This window comes from Salmo salar, chromosome 17 (assembly GCF_965601325.2).
Source record: "Salmo salar chromosome 17, fSalSal1, whole genome shotgun sequence".
Classification (NCBI taxonomy): Eukaryota; Metazoa; Chordata; class Actinopteri; order Salmoniformes; family Salmonidae; genus Salmo; species Salmo salar.
This window is the reverse complement of record NC_138307.1, coordinates 64175467-64193529: the sequence shown is the minus strand read 5'-3', so window position 1 is coordinate 64193529 and position 18063 is coordinate 64175467. Positions and strand designations below refer to the sequence as shown.

The 18063-nt window shown below is 44.4% G+C and overlaps 1 protein-coding gene across 4 annotated transcripts in view; it reads right to left on the bottom strand.

Moving 5' to 3' along the window:
- Positions 1–18063, bottom strand: part of LOC106576444 (ankyrin repeat and sterile alpha motif domain-containing protein 1B) — a 324199-nt gene that overhangs the window by 172738 nt on the left and 133398 nt on the right. For all 4 annotated transcript variants that reach the window (XM_082964025.1, XM_045699996.2, XM_082964026.1 and 1 more), the window contains exon 12: positions 2088–2241. In XM_082964025.1, the coding sequence (XP_082820151.1) occupies positions 2088–2241 (154 nt within the window). The remainder of the gene's footprint in view (positions 1–2087; positions 2242–18063) is intronic.

Sequence of the window (18063 nt, the reverse complement as noted above, 5' to 3'; positions counted from 1 at the left end):
TGCCTACCCTAGTTACACCCTGACCTAACCAAATAGAGACTAAAAAGGATCTCTAAGGTCAGGGCGTGACAGATACGCTTTATACGCTTGCAATTTTGTCAGGAAAAACAGAGTTATCCGGGAGAAAAGTGATTTATTCTTGGGATGGAACATTTGTAAAATACCGGGGAAATGTTCAGCCCCAGACTGGGCTCTTCTCCTTGTTCCATGTCTCTCTCGCACTTTTTCAGTCACTCCTTCTCTCCATCTCTCGCTTTCTCTCCATGTCTCTCTCACTCTCTCTCTCTCTCTCTCTCTCTGTCTCTTGTTTCTTTTCTCTCCCCAGAAAAGAGAGCGTGTGAGTGGCTCACAGTCATGTCTCATTAGAGATCTGAGTGATTGGGCTAAATGCAGGAATCCCTGATTCCCCCAGCCGTCCTCTGATTAGTTTAGTTAGCACTCCTCCTGAGCTGACCCCTGGAGAAATCTCACCTCTGAAGTCTGTGTGTGTGTGTGAAGGAGTGACTCAGAGTGACTGTCCTTGTAGACTGACATGAAGAAGCTCCACACACACCAGAGATGTATACAACTGCATGTAAGTTTCCTTTACCCATTAGAAGTCAATCACACAGCAAAATCCAACCAAAAAACAAACAGCCTGACTCTCACCACGAGTGATTCAACCACAGTTACCATGACAACCCACCGCTGACTCACCACCTATTTACTGGGAGTGTGGTAGAGGCACAGTTGCCAGGACAACCCGTGGTGTAGCCCACCATGGTATTGGTAGAGAGTAAAATGAGAACCCTGGGCACTGTGCTGCGACGGCTTCGGCAGTGACGGCTTAGAACTAAAAGGAGTTCTATGCCCTCGTGAAAAACACACTGACAGAGCGGATATGGTATCAATGACAACGAGAATGTGGACCTGCTGCTGAGTGGTGACTGCGCGACAGTTTGGTCTATCTTGATCTCCAGATATCCTACAGTATGAAACATCACTCAGTCCAGATCTCTTTTATTCACATCCAATAGCTGTGAGGGTTAAGACAGCGGTGACAGGGGTAACTGTGGTTACGGTAGTGACCCTCACCACTGTCCTGGATACTGTTTACTTCATTCACAATTTCAACATCTACGACTGTGACGGTGTGGCCAATGGTAACGGAGGTGACTGTTGTTACGGAGCTGACCATTGTTGTTCCTGTTATTACTTCATTATATACAGTACCGGTCAAAAATTTGGACACACCTACTCATTCCAGGGTTTTTCTTTTACTATTTCTACATTGTAGAATAATAGTGAAGACATCAAAAATATGAAATTCCACATATGGAACTCTATGAAGCATTTATTTGGGCTGCAATTTCTGAGGCTGTTAACTCTAATGAACTTATCCTCTGCAGCAGAGGTAACTCAGGGTCTTCCATTCCTGTGGCGGTCCTCATGAGAGCCAGTTTCATCATAGCGCTTGATGGTTTTTGCGACTGCACTTAAAGAAACTTTCAAAGTTCTTGACATTTTCTGTATTGACTGACCTTCATGTCTTAAAGTAATGATGGACTGTCATTTCGCTTTGCTTATTTGAGCTGTTCTTGCAATAATATGGACAAGGTCTTTTACCAAACAGGGCTAACTTCTGTATACCCACCCTACCTTGTCACAACACAACTGATTGGCTCAAACGCATTAAGACGTAAAGAAATTCCACAAATTAACAAGGCACACCTGTTAATTTAAATGCAATCCAGGTGACTACCTCATGAAGCTGGTTGAGAGAATGCCAAGAGTGTGCAAAGCTGTCATCAAGGCAAAGGGTGGCTATTTGAAGAATCTAAAATCTAAAATATATTTTGATTTGTTTAACACTTTTTCGTTGACTATATGATTCCATGTTATATTTCATAGTTTTGATGTCTTCAATATTATTCTACAATGTAGAAAATAATAAAAATAAAGAAGAACCCTTGAATAAGTAGGTGTTCTAAAACTTGCGACAGGTAGTATATATTCAAAATCTACAGCAGTGACGGTACTGACAACGGTGACGGAGGTGAATGTAGTATACAGAGGTTGTTGAACAGGTGGTTTGGGTGTGTCCTTACCGTTGAGGGGGCAGGCGTTGAAGAGGCCGATGTCCAGCGAGCAGGGTTTGCGGGTCACGGCGGTGGTGACGGACTCATACGGATTGTCCTCATCCTCCGGTAAGAACACGTCAAGGGAGGGCGACGGTACGATCTCTGCCGAGCGCTTCGAGTCCTGATATGGGGAGGGAGGGGGAGAAAGAGAGAGAGCGGGAGAGAGGGAGGAACATGGTGAGAATGTCGTGGGTAGTTTCACGTGTGGAAACGACAGAATATTTGTGTATGTACATTGACAAGCACGGCCAATGTTCAATGTATAACCTTGAACGTTGAATCAACAATGTTTGTTTACTGCCCTTGGTACCATCAGATCAGACAAACAACCCATCATCATAACTCATCCACCTCAAGGACAGGGTTCAATTTAAACACTGTTCAGGCCTGCTCCCCTGCTGAATCTAGGGAGTTGATTGTACTGCAATTGATTTAATAAGCACAGGCACGACCAGATAGAGCAAATACACAGAAATACACAGAAATACACCGATTTTGCAACAAAAAAATAAGCAATGACAGAGAGGAAATACATAGAAAATACACAGAAATACACAGATTTAGCAACAAAAAATAAGCTAATGGGCAACACTGTGACAGTATGTTTTATTCTTTTCTCTTTCTTTATAACCCTGTGTAACCAGATGTTGATATAGTAGAAAGACTGGAGACCATATATCCCAGGGTCCCCCTCTACTACTGAGAGGAGATAACCATCACCCTCGCTGAGGCCTCCGGCCCGTCACATGACATAGTGCAAAACCAGACAGCATGGCGGCCTCAAGTGTGGTTTCTGAGAAAAACTGCATGTTGCTCCCTTCAAGTCAAAATAGAAGAAACCATGAGATCATCCCTCAATGACTCCATTGCAACTGAGCCAAAATGGCTGATGTCCTGTGTGCAACCAGGTTCATGTTGTTCTATTCCTGTGACAGTATGAAAAGGTTGAGACCCAGCGGGTTGACAGAAAAACCCTTGGAACTAAATGTCCCTGTCTATATGGCATATGTGCACCCATGCCAAATCAAAACAACAGTGAGCAATGGAGGGCACAGGAAAGACAGACATTTCTCACCAGAGACACATGGGCAATAGATGCCTGTGTTTCCCATAATGCACCACTCCATCATCATTACTGCGACGTCGCCCGGGTCACCCCACCATATTTGGTTGCCGTGGTACCGCCGTGGCGACGGGGGCGTGGCGTTGTCCATGACTCACCCCTGGTGTGTTAATTTCCCCTGAACCCTATCGACGCCCCCCTCCTCTTCGCCTCATTGTCTCACTCCGACAGCCATTCATCTTCCTGTTAGCTGCTTCTACTACATTACCCAGACACCACTGGGTCATCAATCACGCACTGAGCGCATGCAGAGAAGATGAATCATCATCTTTGATTGAATGATCACTCCCTAGATAATCTGTCTCGTGTATACACACACACACACACACACACGTTCACTACTCAATGTGTCCTATTACACTAGCTAATATAAAACTTCAGTCTGTGTGCTCCTTTTCTCACACACCCACGTGTTGCACAGACACACAACCACACACACACACACACACACACACACACACACACACACACACACACACACACACACACACACACACAACCACGTGTTGCACACATACACAAAAGACCAGCAGGTCTATTGAATGAGTCACATTACTCTAGCCCATGTAAAGTACCAGCCGGTGAAGTCACACGTGGTTTCACACAGTAATAGTATGGTACGGGTTAACATTTCACCTCAATATGCTTACAGTCATCAGAAGTAATTACACTCCATAAAAAACTAGAGACAAAAACTGTGGCCCTGTGAATTGAGTCCCCTTAACAGTTACAGCCAAAACCCTTTATACTGAGATTTCCTGATAGACGAAGAACCCAAGAGAGACTGTGTCCCAAATGGCATCCTATTCCCTATATAGTGCTCTACTTTTGACCGGAGCCCTAATGCATGTGCCCTGGTCGAAAGTAGTGCACTATAAAGGAAACAGGGTGCCAACTGGGACGCAACCTTTCTCTGGCGCTATCATGGGTTCCCCTTCTGGGGCTTATTAGACAACTTGGGTTCTTTGTGCAACCCATCTCTGGATGCAGTGGTCCAGAGGGAGAAGACAGGAATGCCTCTGTCTTTATCCTCCACATCAAACCCTCTTTCTCTTTTCTCATTCTCTATCCTCTCTGACTTCCTAATGTACATCATGTTCCCTCCCTGTCACAATATCCCTTTCATCACTTTTCTCCCGCTCTGTCTGCTCTTATTTCACGTTCTCTCTCTGTCTTTCTCTCTCTCTCTGAAAGATACTTTTTTGACATAAATCTAGAAACCAATATCCCACTCTCTGACTTTTTATTCTCTCTCTTTTTCTCTTCATCTCTCAAGTTTACTTGTCTGCCTGTGTAAAGAACACACCAGCACCTCAGCCTCTCCCTCCTCCTCTCCCTATCTCCCTTCCACCCAGCCATCTCAGGGAGAGAGGCAGTGGAGGAACTCCAAACTTACTACGGAGAGAATAAAACAGACGAGAGCAACGCAGCGATGAACTGAGAGAACCAGAGAAAGAGGGAGAAACAGATGAAAGCCTAGTGGATACATTCCAACTTACTTCACAGTAACTACAACAGTTTTACTGAATCCCGAGGAAAGGAGGGTCGAAAATGAGTTCGAGAAAAGGGCTGGTTCAGAGGAAGTGAAGGAAGAATGCTACAGTGGGTTTGAAGCAGGGATTTCCTCCCTCTCTTTCGGTCTCCCTGTCTCTCTCTCAAACACAATTTTGTTCTATTTGTTCTATATAAATAGGTAAAAGTCGTTCAACTCAAAGCGAGAGCCATTCTCTACTACCAGACACTTTAGTCCCCCACTCCCCAGTCCCCACCTCTCCAGACTCCCACTCAATCAGAAAGTGTGTAAAACGCCAGCGCACCAGAGACGCCACACCACCATCTGCATACCAAGTCAACTCAGAGGTGCTAAGGCAGTTTGTGTTACCTGTTAATAGTTGATCTCACCTCCACTTCCTGGTGTAGGGGGTGAGAAGGTTGAGTAGGTTCACGCAATGAGCTCCATGTCCAAACACAAACAAGACGGTGTCTTAAACACACACTTCCTCTCTTTCCCTCTCTCTCCCTCTCTCCTCCCTCGCTCTCTCTCTCTTTATCTGTGGAGAGATAGGACACAGAGGAACTTGTGTGTCTGCCACAGGAAGGGAACAGACAAAAAGAGTCCTTCTCCGGCCACTAATTAGGAGTCTCTTAGCAGGTGTGTGTGTGTGTGTGTGTGTGTGTGTGTGTGTGTGTGTGTGTGTGTGTGTGTGTGTGTGTGTGTGTGTGTCAGGCTGGTAACCCAAATAGGAAATCTGTTGATACTACAGTCACGTCCCTGGAGCTACCATCCTGCAGGACATGTGACTCTGACCCGTTGTGTTCTGTGTGTGTGCTTGCAGACTTACAGGTTCTTTTCAAAAAGTTCATCTTATTTTTTCATTTCTTGACCAAAATAATACAACAATAAAGAGCAAAACAGAACAGCCACTTTTTTCATTCAATCTCTCTTCCTCCCTCTCTCATTCCACATATCCCACTCCTCCTGGTTTCTGTCCCCTAAGCACTGTGCAAACAGTCTCTCTCTCGCTCTCTAACCCACTCCTCTTTCCCTTGCTCCCCTATCCCTGCCTAACAGACAGTCCAAGCAGTTCAGACTGCAGCAGATACGAAGGACGCTGTAATTCACTGGCATTTCCTCATATTTGATTAGAGGAGGGGGTCGGGGGTCAGCAACCGTTGTAGAGGAACGGGGCATGAGAGGACAATAGTCCCTCTGAGACCATCCCACAACACAACACTCCTGACCTCTCCTTTCAGGAAGTTACTCCACCTCCCCAACATGGCCTCCCTGAGTAGAGCCGGTGCCAGGATCAGTTTCCCTGAGCACTATTACTAACCCCATGGACTTGAGAAAACTGCTAGAGCAGGGCCCTCAAGGTACACAGCCATGGGGAGTGCTCCATATCACTCAGGTATATGGTCATCTTGTTAGAGAGTAAGGGCTTATTCAGGTCTGAGTATGGATGAAGAATCAATACTATTGATCTATTGGGATTTTATTTGATTTCCATTACTTCAATGCAGAAATTAGGATGATGGTAATGGTGATGACAACGACGATGACAATGGTGAATACGAAAACGATGAGTTACCATAATTACCATGTAATTATCCGTTCCACCGTAGCTCTTCCCTGGATAGAACTGCCTGATTTGGACACAGTGATGACATCGGCATTTATTACTCCTGGAACATACTGTACACACCTGCTCTTCATTAACAAGGCGTAACTATAGCAACCAGTTGAGTCATCTGAGCGCGGAACATCTGCAGTCTCCAGAGTAGAACATCAAGGACAGCCTCTTCATCAGAAACTCAGGCAGGCCCTCCAACCAACTGATCAACTTTTCTAGTGAACGTTCACCTTTCATTTGTGTCTTGAGAAAGGCCTTGCAGCCGAAATCTCGATATTACAGTTCGAGAGGCACTGAAATCTTCAAGAGATACAGAAAATGAACCAGAGAAAATGTTTACCACTGATCAACGAGCACATTAGGTTCTACTCACACTAACACTGATCTGAAATCTGTTTGTGGATTGATTGACACAGTGTACATCAAATCATTGGTTCTCATGACTCTGAACCAGGTAAGACAACACAAACAGATCTGGGACCAGGCTAGTGTCCTTTATCGCATCTACTGATACTAGGGGAGCGATTATCTCGCATTGATAGATTACTTTATACAGAAAAACACCTGCCAACTCCCTCATTTAGCTAGGGTAGGTCTCGAACTTGTTCCTCAGTCCTCGTTTAGCTAGTGTAGGTCTCTAACTTGTCCCTCAGTCCTCGTTTAGCTAGTGTAGGCCTCTAACTTGTTTTTCAGTCCTCGTTTAGCTAGTGTAGGTCTCTAACTTGTCCCTCAGTCCTCGTTTAGCTAGTGTAGGTCTCCAACTTGTTTTTCAGTCCTCGTTTAGCTAGTGTAGGTCTTCAACTTGTTTTTCAGTCCTCGTTTAGCTAGTGTAGGTCTCCAACTTGTTTTTCAGTCCTCGTTTAGCTAGTGTAGGTCTCCAACTTGTTTTTCAGTCCTCGTTTAGCTAGTGTAGGTCTTCAACTTGTTTTTCAGTCCTCGTTTAGCTAGTGTAGGTCTTTAACTTGTTCCTCAGTCCTCGTTTAGCTAGTGTAGGTCTCTAACTTGTTTTTCAGTCCTCGTTTAGCTAGTGTAGGTCTCCAACTTGTTTTTCAGTCCTCGTTTAGCTAGTGTAGGTCTCCAACTTGTTTTTCAGTCCTCGTTTAGCTAGTGTAGGTCTCCAACTTGTTTTTCAGTCCTCGTTTAGCTAGTGTAGGTCTCCAACTTGTTTTTCAGTCCTCGTTTAGCTAGTGTAGGTCTCTAACTTGTTTTTCAGTCCTCGTTTAGCTAGTGTAGGTCTCTAACTTGTTTTTCAGTCCTCGTTTAGCTAGTGTAGGTCTCCAACTTGTTTTTCAGTCCTCGTTTAGCTAGTGCAGGTCTCTAACTTGTTTTTCAGTCCTCGTTTAGCTAGTGCAGGTCTCCAACTTGTTTTTCAGTCCTCGTTTAGCTAGTGTAGGTCTCCAACTTGTTTTTCAGTCCTCGTTTAGCTAGTGTAGGTCTCTAACTTGTTTTTCAGTCCTCGTTTAGCTAGTGTAGGTCACTGACTTATTCTTCAGCCCTCCGATGACACCAAGCACCAGTATCCAGCGGCCATTCCTATAATCATGTTATGCCGATTATATACTGCAGAAATGCCACTTTCCAAGGAGATGATTTCTGCCTCCACTTGGATTCCACAGCAACTTCCTTATCATCACTTGTGAGGAACAGAGCTGAATCATAAAATATGACGAGTTGTATATTAGCTGGTTATGAAGGCCTGGGGTGACTCAGTCAGTATGATTCTCTAGGAGGGACCATAAAGTATATATGACGCAGTGGGGACCCTTAGTATGTGTGGTAGAGGATTTATGACCTTCGTAGAGTGGCTGTATGGTCCAACTGTTAAATCATATATATATATAAATATGTATGAATGAGAGAGAGAGAGAGAGAGAGAGAGAGAGAGAGAGAGAGAGAGAGAGAGAGAGAGAGAGAGAGAGAGAGAGAGAGAGAGAGGACGGGGATGCCTAGGAGAGGAGAGATGGGTTAGAGAAAAGAGAGAGTTCCCAAACATGGCACTTCCACGGCAGTACCACAAAACCACAACATTTAAATAGGTATAATTTAAAGGAGAGATGACATTAACCATAAAAAAAATACAACGCCCTTGAATATTGCCTTGAACCTAAGTGGACTTCTTGTGCAATGGCTTGGGACTTTGAATAAGTGCACTAAAGAAGACTGGATATGCATAATATGTTTATTTTCTCCTATCACAGCCATTTAACTGACTTATGTTCTATGTATGGGGGACAAAAGAAGGGGGGTAGTCATTCAAAAAATGCGTCAACCACTATTATTTCACATAGAGTGAGGCCATATAATTTATCATGTGATTTGTTAAGCCAAATCTGACTTCTGAACTAATTTAGGCTTGCCTAAACAAAGGGGAGAGTAATTATGCAACAACTATATTTAGGTTATTTAAGTTTTATTAATTAGTAAAAAAATATATATAATTTACTTTTCACTTTGTTATGGCATATACGTAACAAGTATTTTGTGTAGATCAATGACAAAAAAATTACAATTAAATCTATTTCAATCCCACTTTGTAACACAACAAAATGGAGGTGTAGACTTTCTATAGGCACTGTACAGTATCTAGAAGGATATCTTGGAAATGGTGTAGTGTGCTGCACATTTAAACTTAGTGTACTTATCTAGAGTCAACTGCATATTACTGATGAACATAAGTTGCAAAGTAGAACCCACATAGGCTAATACTGTATTACGTTGTCTAATAGCATCATAGCCAACATTAGCAATGCCAGCCGAGACTGAACTTTAGCAGTTGTGAGAGTTGTGAGAAAACGCTGACTTGACTAGAAGGATTAGCCAGTGGGAACCAATCGCATGCTAACTGTATTAGCTAATGTATGAATATTTAACATGGAAATGCCAGGGAAGATGAATAGTGTTGCACATAAACATTAGCGACGGTAACACAATCATAAACTAACTGTGTTGGTCGTATGGATTATGAGAGAGTAATGACACACATGGGTAAGCATGCATGCATACACACCCACACACACAAAAACAAACGGGTGCTCATAAGCACACACAAACACACAACCACCTGTGTGGACACACACACACACACAATGCATCAACCATAAATACTAGCTGAAAAAGCATAATCACATATTTCTGATGAAAAGTCATCAGAGTGCTCAACAAAACAGTGTACTGTCGACACTCGGTTAGGTGTTTTTATGAAATAGATTACATTAAATCGTTTTTAATAATAGCTAAAGTTTGTATTTCTACTGGTTCCATGACGGGGTCAGCCTTTACGGCTGGGACCGCAAGTTTGTGTCCCGGATTCCTGTTAAGTAGCAGTTAGCCTGCTCTGTTTTCATGATGGCTAGCAGCTAACGGTAGCAGTGCTGGAAGATGATTTCTACCAGATGCAGATCAGGTGGAACTGGAAAATGGACAGGGATTTGTCTGCCCTAAATGTACCACCATCAAGCATCTTAGGGAAGAGATCCTCTGGCTGTTAGCTCGGCTGAGAGAAAAGGAAACTTGCTTTCTAAGTACACAGACCTTGCTGTAACGCAGTCAAACCTAATCTCAGTTTTAAATGCATCCTATAGCAAAGCTGTATTTGTATTTATTAGGGATCCCATTAGCTGTTGCAAAGGCAGCAGCTACTCTTCCTGGGGTCCAAACACATTAAGGCACTTATTCAAGAAAAGATAAAACAGTAAATCATATAACATTATTACACCACTACATATCTACAATACAACATGTATAACACCACAATACAACCATATTACAATGCACGTGGGTGTAGAGTGCATGTGCTAGAGCTTGTGTGTGCATGCGTGTATCTGTTCCTGTGTGTGTCTCTTCACAGTCCCCGCTGTTCCATTAGGTGTATATTGACCTGTTTTAAAAAATCTGATTCTACTGCTTGCGTCAGTTTCCTGATGTGGAATAGAGTTCCATGTAGTCATGGCACTATGTAGTACTGTGCGCCTCCCATAGTCTGTCCTGGACTTGGGGACTGTAAACAGACCTTGTGTCATGTCTTGTGGGGTATGCGTGGGTGTCCGAGCTGTATGCTAGTAGTTTAAAACAGACACCTGGGTACATTCAGCTTGTCAACATCTCTTACAAAAACAAGTAGTGATAAAGTCTGTCCTCCACTTTGAGCCAGGAGAGATTGACATGCATATCATTAATGTTAGCTCCCTGTGTACTTTTAAGGTCCAGCCGTGCTGCCCTGTTCTGAGCCAATTGTAGTTTTCTCAAGTCCCTCTTTGTGGCACCTGACCACACGACTGAACAGTAGTCCAGGTCGACCAAACTAGGGCCTGTAGGACCTGCCTTGTTGATAGTGTTGTTAAGAAAGTATATTAGCGCTTTATTATGGACAGACTTCTCCCCATCTTAGCCCCTGTTGTATCAATATGTCAATAAGTCTTGACCATGTCGATGTGTCGGGCAGTGTTGATCCGTCCCAATCCAACAGACAGATGCTAAGCTCAACTCCATGGCTCATGGGAGACTGGATACTTGCAAGGCGTAGGAGATCGGGGAGGCATTCTGGCCACACATCTATCTGAGAAGAACGGATTCAGCTAGCAAACAGCTTTGCCCCGTTTGAGACGGACCTACCAGCCCCAGGAGTCAGCATGGATGGGTGTATACCAACAGCCCCCCACGCCACCACAGTTCAGCAGGTCGTTTTCCCATCGGATTCCATCACAACCACCATCATTATGGGCAGCTTGGTGGTGAGAGATTTTGGCCTGCCTACGGTCTGTGCCCAACCAAGGTCCACTGTTACCCAGGAGCCCATGTCAATGACAACAACTCTCTCCTGCCCACAGTTCTGGCCATCTACTCCAATATTGACACCATCGTCACTCAGGTAGGTTTTAACGACCTTCGTTTTAAGCAATCTGAGGAACTGAGGGAGGACTACAAACAATGTTGAAGACCCTTCGCTATCACAGGAAGACAATAATCATCTCTGGCCCCCTCCCGTGCTACCGAAGGGGTTGGGAACGTTCCAGCCGACTCTTTGCCCTGAATGAGTACCTGAAGAAACAGGAATGTCTCCTTTTGTGACAAATTTGATTTGCTGTGGGAGCAACCAGCACTAAAAGAGACGGGATTCACCCTAACCACAGGGGTTCCAGGATTATTTCCAGCAACATCAAACTGTTTTACAGACTGACAGACAGTTACTGGCCCAACGCTCTAACCACAAGGCTACCTGCCGCCCCAAGCTGTTCCTGCCTGTGTGTCTCTTCACAGTCCCCGCTGTTCCATTAGGTGTATTTTTACCTGTGCATCAGTTACCTGTAGAGGCCACCAAAGTACTGCCAGACTTTCTTTACTGATTTCTCTGAACTATTCTCTATTGTCCTTGAGAACTATGATAAAATCATCGTGTTGGGCGATTTTAATTTTCATGTTGACTAAGAGACTGACGCCAAGGCCATCGAACATATTAATCTTTTGAACTCTATGGACTTTATCTAACATGTTACCTGGCTCACCCATAACCGCGACCATACTCTGGACCTGGTTATTACCAAGGGGCTTTCTTTTGACATATCCTCTATTGTTGATGTTGCTTTATCTGATCACCACTCCATATGTTTTACTACCTTGTTGCCCATAGTGCAGTGCAATACTGAACGCATTATTAAGAAATACTATCTTACCTCTGACGTTGATACAGATGTTATTGAGTGTATGAACAATACTCCACCACCTATTCTGCCTTCTTCTTGTGATGATTTAGTTGATAACTTTAATAGCAAATTAAAGGCAACCATTGATGCCATAGCTCCAGTAAAGTTGAAAAAGGCCACAGCAATTAGAAATGCCAGACGGGCTCATTTTTGTAACGTGATCACTATTAATCAGGATAATTCGACAGTGCTCTTCTCGACCATTGATGGCCTGATAAATCCTACCCTGACAAACCTATGTGAACTTTCCTCTACATCTAAATGTGATGAGTTTGCGGCATATTTCAGAGATACCCAGCCTGTTTCAGTCTAGCAAGACCCGATGATAAGTTTTGATATGTGCATTAGACTACCATGCAAAGGCACTATAGATTTATTTTCCCTGGTTGACACAGACATGCTCAGGAAAGTGATATCACAACTTCAGCCTTCTACTTGCCTTCTCGATCCTATCCCCACCACCTTCTTCAAAACAGGTTTTAATTGCATAGCTGAAGAAGTGAAAGCTATTGTTAATCACTTCACAGGCACTTTCCCCACTGCAATAAACTGCTATGGTGAAACCCCTTCTGAAGAAAAGTCATCTAGATTCTTCCGCTCTCTGCAATTTTCAGCCAATCTCCAACCTTCCATTCTTAAGTAAAATTCTTAAGAAATTGGTTTTCAACCAGCAAATTTTTTTATCCAATGTGGTATTCGGGCCCACCACAGCACAGAGACAGCCTTAGTTAAAGAGGTAAATTATTTTAAAGCGAACACAGATGCCAAACAGCTCTCTGTCCTTTAGGACCTCTTTAAGACCTATTTAACCAGTCGAGAGTTGTGGCATTCCACAACGTTCCATTTTGGGTCTGGTACTGTTCAGTTTATATATGTTACCCCTTGGCAGCGTTATCAGAAAGCACAGCATTGATTTTCACTGCTACGCAGACACAACTTTATATTTCTGTGTTACCAGGTAAAAAAACGAGGTGTTATTTTAGATTCTGAACTCAATTTCGAATCAAACATTAGGAATGTGACCAACATATTTTTACCACCTGAGGAACATTGTCAAGGTGTTGCTGTTTCTCTCTAAGGCTGATACAGAGAGACTCATCCATACTTTTTTTACAAGCAGGCTTGACTCCTGTAATGCTCTCCTGTCTGGTCTACCCAAGAAAGCCACTGGTCAATTGCAAAACACACAGAATGCTGCAGCACGAGTACTGACCAAGACCAGATCAACAGGACATACTACACCGATTTTAAGGTCTCTGCACTGGCTGCCTGTGAGTTTTAGAATTCATTTCTATTGATTTGTAAATCCATCCACGATTGTGCACCTCAATACATGTCAGACATGCTTCTAAGTTATGTACCCAGTTAGGTCCTTCGGTACTGGCCTTTTAACTATCCCAAAGCCTAGGACCAGGAGGCATGGAGAGGCAGTTACTATGCCCCCAGCCTCTGAAATAGTCTGCTAGAGAACCTGAGGCGGGCCGAAACTGGACATATTTAAAAGAGCTCTTAAAACAACTTTTTAGCTTTGTTTTTCCTTAGGGTGCTTTTTAGTCATTCAGTTTAATTTTATATTTTATCCTCTTATGTTTGTTGTAATGTAAATATATATTTATTTTCATTGTTTTTTCCTGTGAAGCACATTGTGTTGCATTCCATGTCTGAAAGCTTGATTTGATTTGTTACTTAATGCATTCTCCATAAATATTAGCCATGAGAAATGAATGTAATTACACACAAACACACGCACACTTTTCTCCACTTATCTTACATTTTTTACATTTGAGTCATTCAGCAGACGCTCTTATCCAGAGAGACTTACAGTAGTGAGTGCCTACCATGGGAATCGAACCCACAACCCTGGCATTGAAGGCGCCATGCTCTACCAACTGAGCCACATGGGACCCACGATACCTCCTGAACAGCCTTCCTTCAACTCCATTTACCTGACTTTTACATTGCAACGTTAGTCACTTAGCAGATGCTCTTATCCAGAACGACTTACAGGAGCAGTTAGGGTTAAGTGCCTTGCTCAAAGGCACATCGGCAGATGTTTCACCTAGTTGGGGTTTCGAACCAGCACATTGGAACACTCCAGCCAGTGTGTTCTATGGAGCAAACCATCACACAAGACATCCAGGGGGTGTTTCTCAATGATCAATTTAAATAACAATGGTCACATATGAAAAATATTCAAGTGTATTGAAGTCTGTATAAGAACAAAGTGGAAAGTTATATTTGATCTTGGTTATGACTGATATGAAACTCAAACATCTGACCCCACCTCTTCCTCATCCTCTGTTCCCCAAGACTCTCTCTTTTATCAGACCTCAAGAACCTCTGTTCTTTTCTTTTCCCCTCGAGGACACAGTTATCTGCAACCCTGAGGACAACACACAAACACACACACTCCCAGCGGTTTTAAGAATCCCAAGGGTAGCACCTGACAATGTCAGCAGAATGTTCTAGCGAGATGACGAGAGGATGGCTGGGCGTGACAAGGTCACTACAGCTTACTATGGCTGCAGCATTGGACACCCTTCCAGCTCCATTCATTTACCCTGGATTCTCCCAACCTGCACTGGTTTTTGTTGTTGAATTGAACCTTTATTTAACTAGGCAAGTCAGTTAAGAATAAATTCTTATTCACAATGACGGCCTACACCGGCCAAACCCGGACGACGCTGGGCCAATTGTGCGCCGCCCTATGGGACTCCCAACCACGGCCGGTTGTGATACAGCCTGGATTTGAACCAGGGTGTCTGTAGTGACGCCTCTAGCACTGTGATGCAGTGCCTTAGACCGCTGCACCACTCGGGAGCACTAGGCCCAATTTGCGTGCGTACAGCCGTGCAGCGTGCAGCCGTGCATTCCTGTGCATATGTGTGTGGGTGTGTGTTTCCGTATGCGTGTGTGTCTGATATTGCGCAGTGCTCTGACGCACCTGACCTGATCTGGTACAGATTTGTCAATGGTTGTAGTGGGCGGATATCCCACGCCTGCTACTTTATGAATTTCTGTGTTGCCTAGCAACCGTGTCAACCCTTTGCCTTCCCTCTCTCCCTCTCTCCCTCCCCCCCATCTCTCTCTCCATCGTTCTCTCTGCAGGGGCTCCACAGTGAAAAAAGTTCATACTTTATTTTTCTCTAAGAAGTCGTACTTTCAGCTGAAGGAACCCCGCACCGCTTTACCAGACACACCCATACACCTAAAGTGGTCCTTGGTTGTCATGGCATCGGTCTGCGTTCACATGGAGAGGATAGAGGATCCAAGTCTGTGTGACGAGAGAGAGAGAGCGAGAGCGAGAGCGAGAGATGGAACCCCCTCCACTCAAACACACATATGCAAGACATGCGACAGAGGACACGTTTTTCCACCTTCTCAATGCCCATATATAGGAACTGTGGCAATGAAAGACGTTTGATGATGTCTTGGGGTTGCTTCTGTGGTTACAACTAAATGCTCTCTCTCTTTCTCTCCCTCTCTGACTCCCTCACTCGCTCTATTTACCACACACACACACACACACAGCAGCCTTTTACAGTAACCCTCTGCATCACACATCAGAGTACAGTCCGTCTCTCTGACTGACAGCTTGAGTGACAGGTAAGACCTCGCTACCACGGCGATCGATACAGAGCTTAACACACTTCTGTCAGACAGTGAGAGAGAAAAGTGGAGAAAGAGATGTGGGCTAATGTAGGGAAGGAGAGAGAGAGTGAGATGTGGGGTGATGTAGGGAAGGAGAGAGAGAGAGATGTGGGGTGATGTAGGGAAGGAGAGAGAGATGTGGGGTGATGTAGGGAAGGAGAGAGAGAGAGAGAGAGAGAGATGAGGGGTGATGTAGGGAAGGAGAGAGAGAGAGAGACAGAGAGATGGGGGATGATGTAGGGAAGGAGAGAGAGAGAGACAGAGAGATGGGGGATGATGTAGGGAAGGAGAGAGAGAGAGAGAGAGATGGGGGATGATGTAGGGAAGGAGAGAGAGAGAGACAGAGAGATGGGGGATGATGTAGGGAAGGAGAGAGAGAGAGACAGAGAGATGGGGGATGATGTAGGGAAGGAGAGAGGGAGAGACAGAGAGATGGGGGATGATGTAGGGAAGGAGAGAGAGAGAGACAGAGAGATGGGGGATGATGTAGGGAAGGAGAGAGAGAGAGACAGAGAGATGGGGGATGAGGCCAAAGGGAAAGAAAGTTGTGGAGAAAAAGCGAAGAAGTGAAACCGAGTGGAAAGCGAGAGAGAGACATTTCACCACTTAAAAAGAGGAAGAGAACAGAGCCCAGTGGGACTGCCATCACTCTGACAATCTGACAAACCGGACGGATGAGAGGAGGAAGGAGAGAAGAACAGATGGAGAGCAGGAGGAGAGAAAAAGGGAGGGAGACTGAGGAGGTGTGGAGGTGGACATTGGCGCAGAAAAAACGTCCTTACTTACAATTTAACCTCTAAAATTAAACAATATAGATGGATATTTTGTGAAGATTGTGCTGAGTAGTTGATCACACACTTTGAAAGTTCCAGGACTAGTTGAAGCATCATGTTATAAGTAATATTATTTCCTTGTTGAGAGGCCACCGTGACAAACCAATCAGGAGGGAGCTGATTGCCTGAGGGACAGGGAGAGGAGGTGTGGGGAGAATTTTGGGCTAGTTGAAACCAAAATGAGGCCAGTTGAGAACAAAATGTACACACATACACAAAATCCCAAAAGTGCACCCTGCTAAACGGTCAGGGACTCCATCCCAGGCCCATCATCCCCCACCACACAGAGGCCCAGGTTGATAGATAGTTAACTTTAGCCAGGCTGTGGGCCAGACACAGGAGGGAAGAGGGGGGAGAGAGGGAGGACAGAGAGGGAGGACAGAGGGGGGAGACAGGAGGGGGAGAGGGGGAAGACAGAGGAGGGAGACAGGAGGGGGGAGGACAGAGGGAGAGAAAGGAGAGGGGGAGGGAGGGGAAAGAGGGGGAGACAGGAGGGGGAGAGGGAGGGGGAAAAGGGGGAGACAGGAGGGGAGAGAGGGAGGGGAAAGAGCTGGGAGAATGGATACTGATGCTCTTCCCCGTTGTGGAGACAACAAGAGAAAGAGAAAAATTAAGGGGGAGAGAAAGAGAGGAACTAAATGAAGAGAGTAAAAGATATTCAGAAAAATAGTGAGAAAGATACAGTTGAAGTCGGAAGTTAACATACACTTAGGTTGGAGTCATTAAAACTCGTTTTTCAACCACTCCACAAATTTCTTGTTAACAAACTATGTTTTGGCAAGTCGGTTAGGACGTCTACTTTGTGCATGACACAAGTAATTTTTCCAACAATTGTTTACAGACAGATTATTTCACTTATAATTCACTGTATCACAATTCCAGTGGGTCAGAAGTTTACATACACTAAGTTGACTGTGCCTTTAAACAGCTTTGAAAATTCCAGAAAATGATGTCATGGCTTTAGAAGCTTCTGATAGGCTAATTGACATCATTTGAGTCAATTTTGAGGTGTACCTGTGGATGTATTTCCAGGTCTACCTTCAAACTCAGTGCCTCTTTGCTTGACATCATGGGAAAATCAAAAGAAATCAGCCAAGACCTAGGAAAAAAAATTGTAGACATCCACAAGTCTGGTTCATCCTTGGGAGCAATTTCCAAATGCCTGAAGGTACCACGTTCATCTGTACAAACAATAGTACGCAAGTATAAACACCATGGGACCACGCAGCCGTCATACCGCTCAGGAAGGCTGTCTCCTAGAGATGAACGTACTTTGGTGCGAAAAGTGCAAATCAATCCCAGAACAACAGCAAAGGACCTTGTGAAGATGCTGGAGGAAACAGGTACAAAAGTATCTATAGCCACAGTAAAACTAGTCCTATATCAACATAACCTGAAAGGCCGGTCAGCAAGGAAGAAGCCACTGCTCCAAAACCACCATAAAAAAGCCAGACTACGGTTTGCAACTGCACATGGGACAAAGATCGTACTTTTTGGGGAAATGTC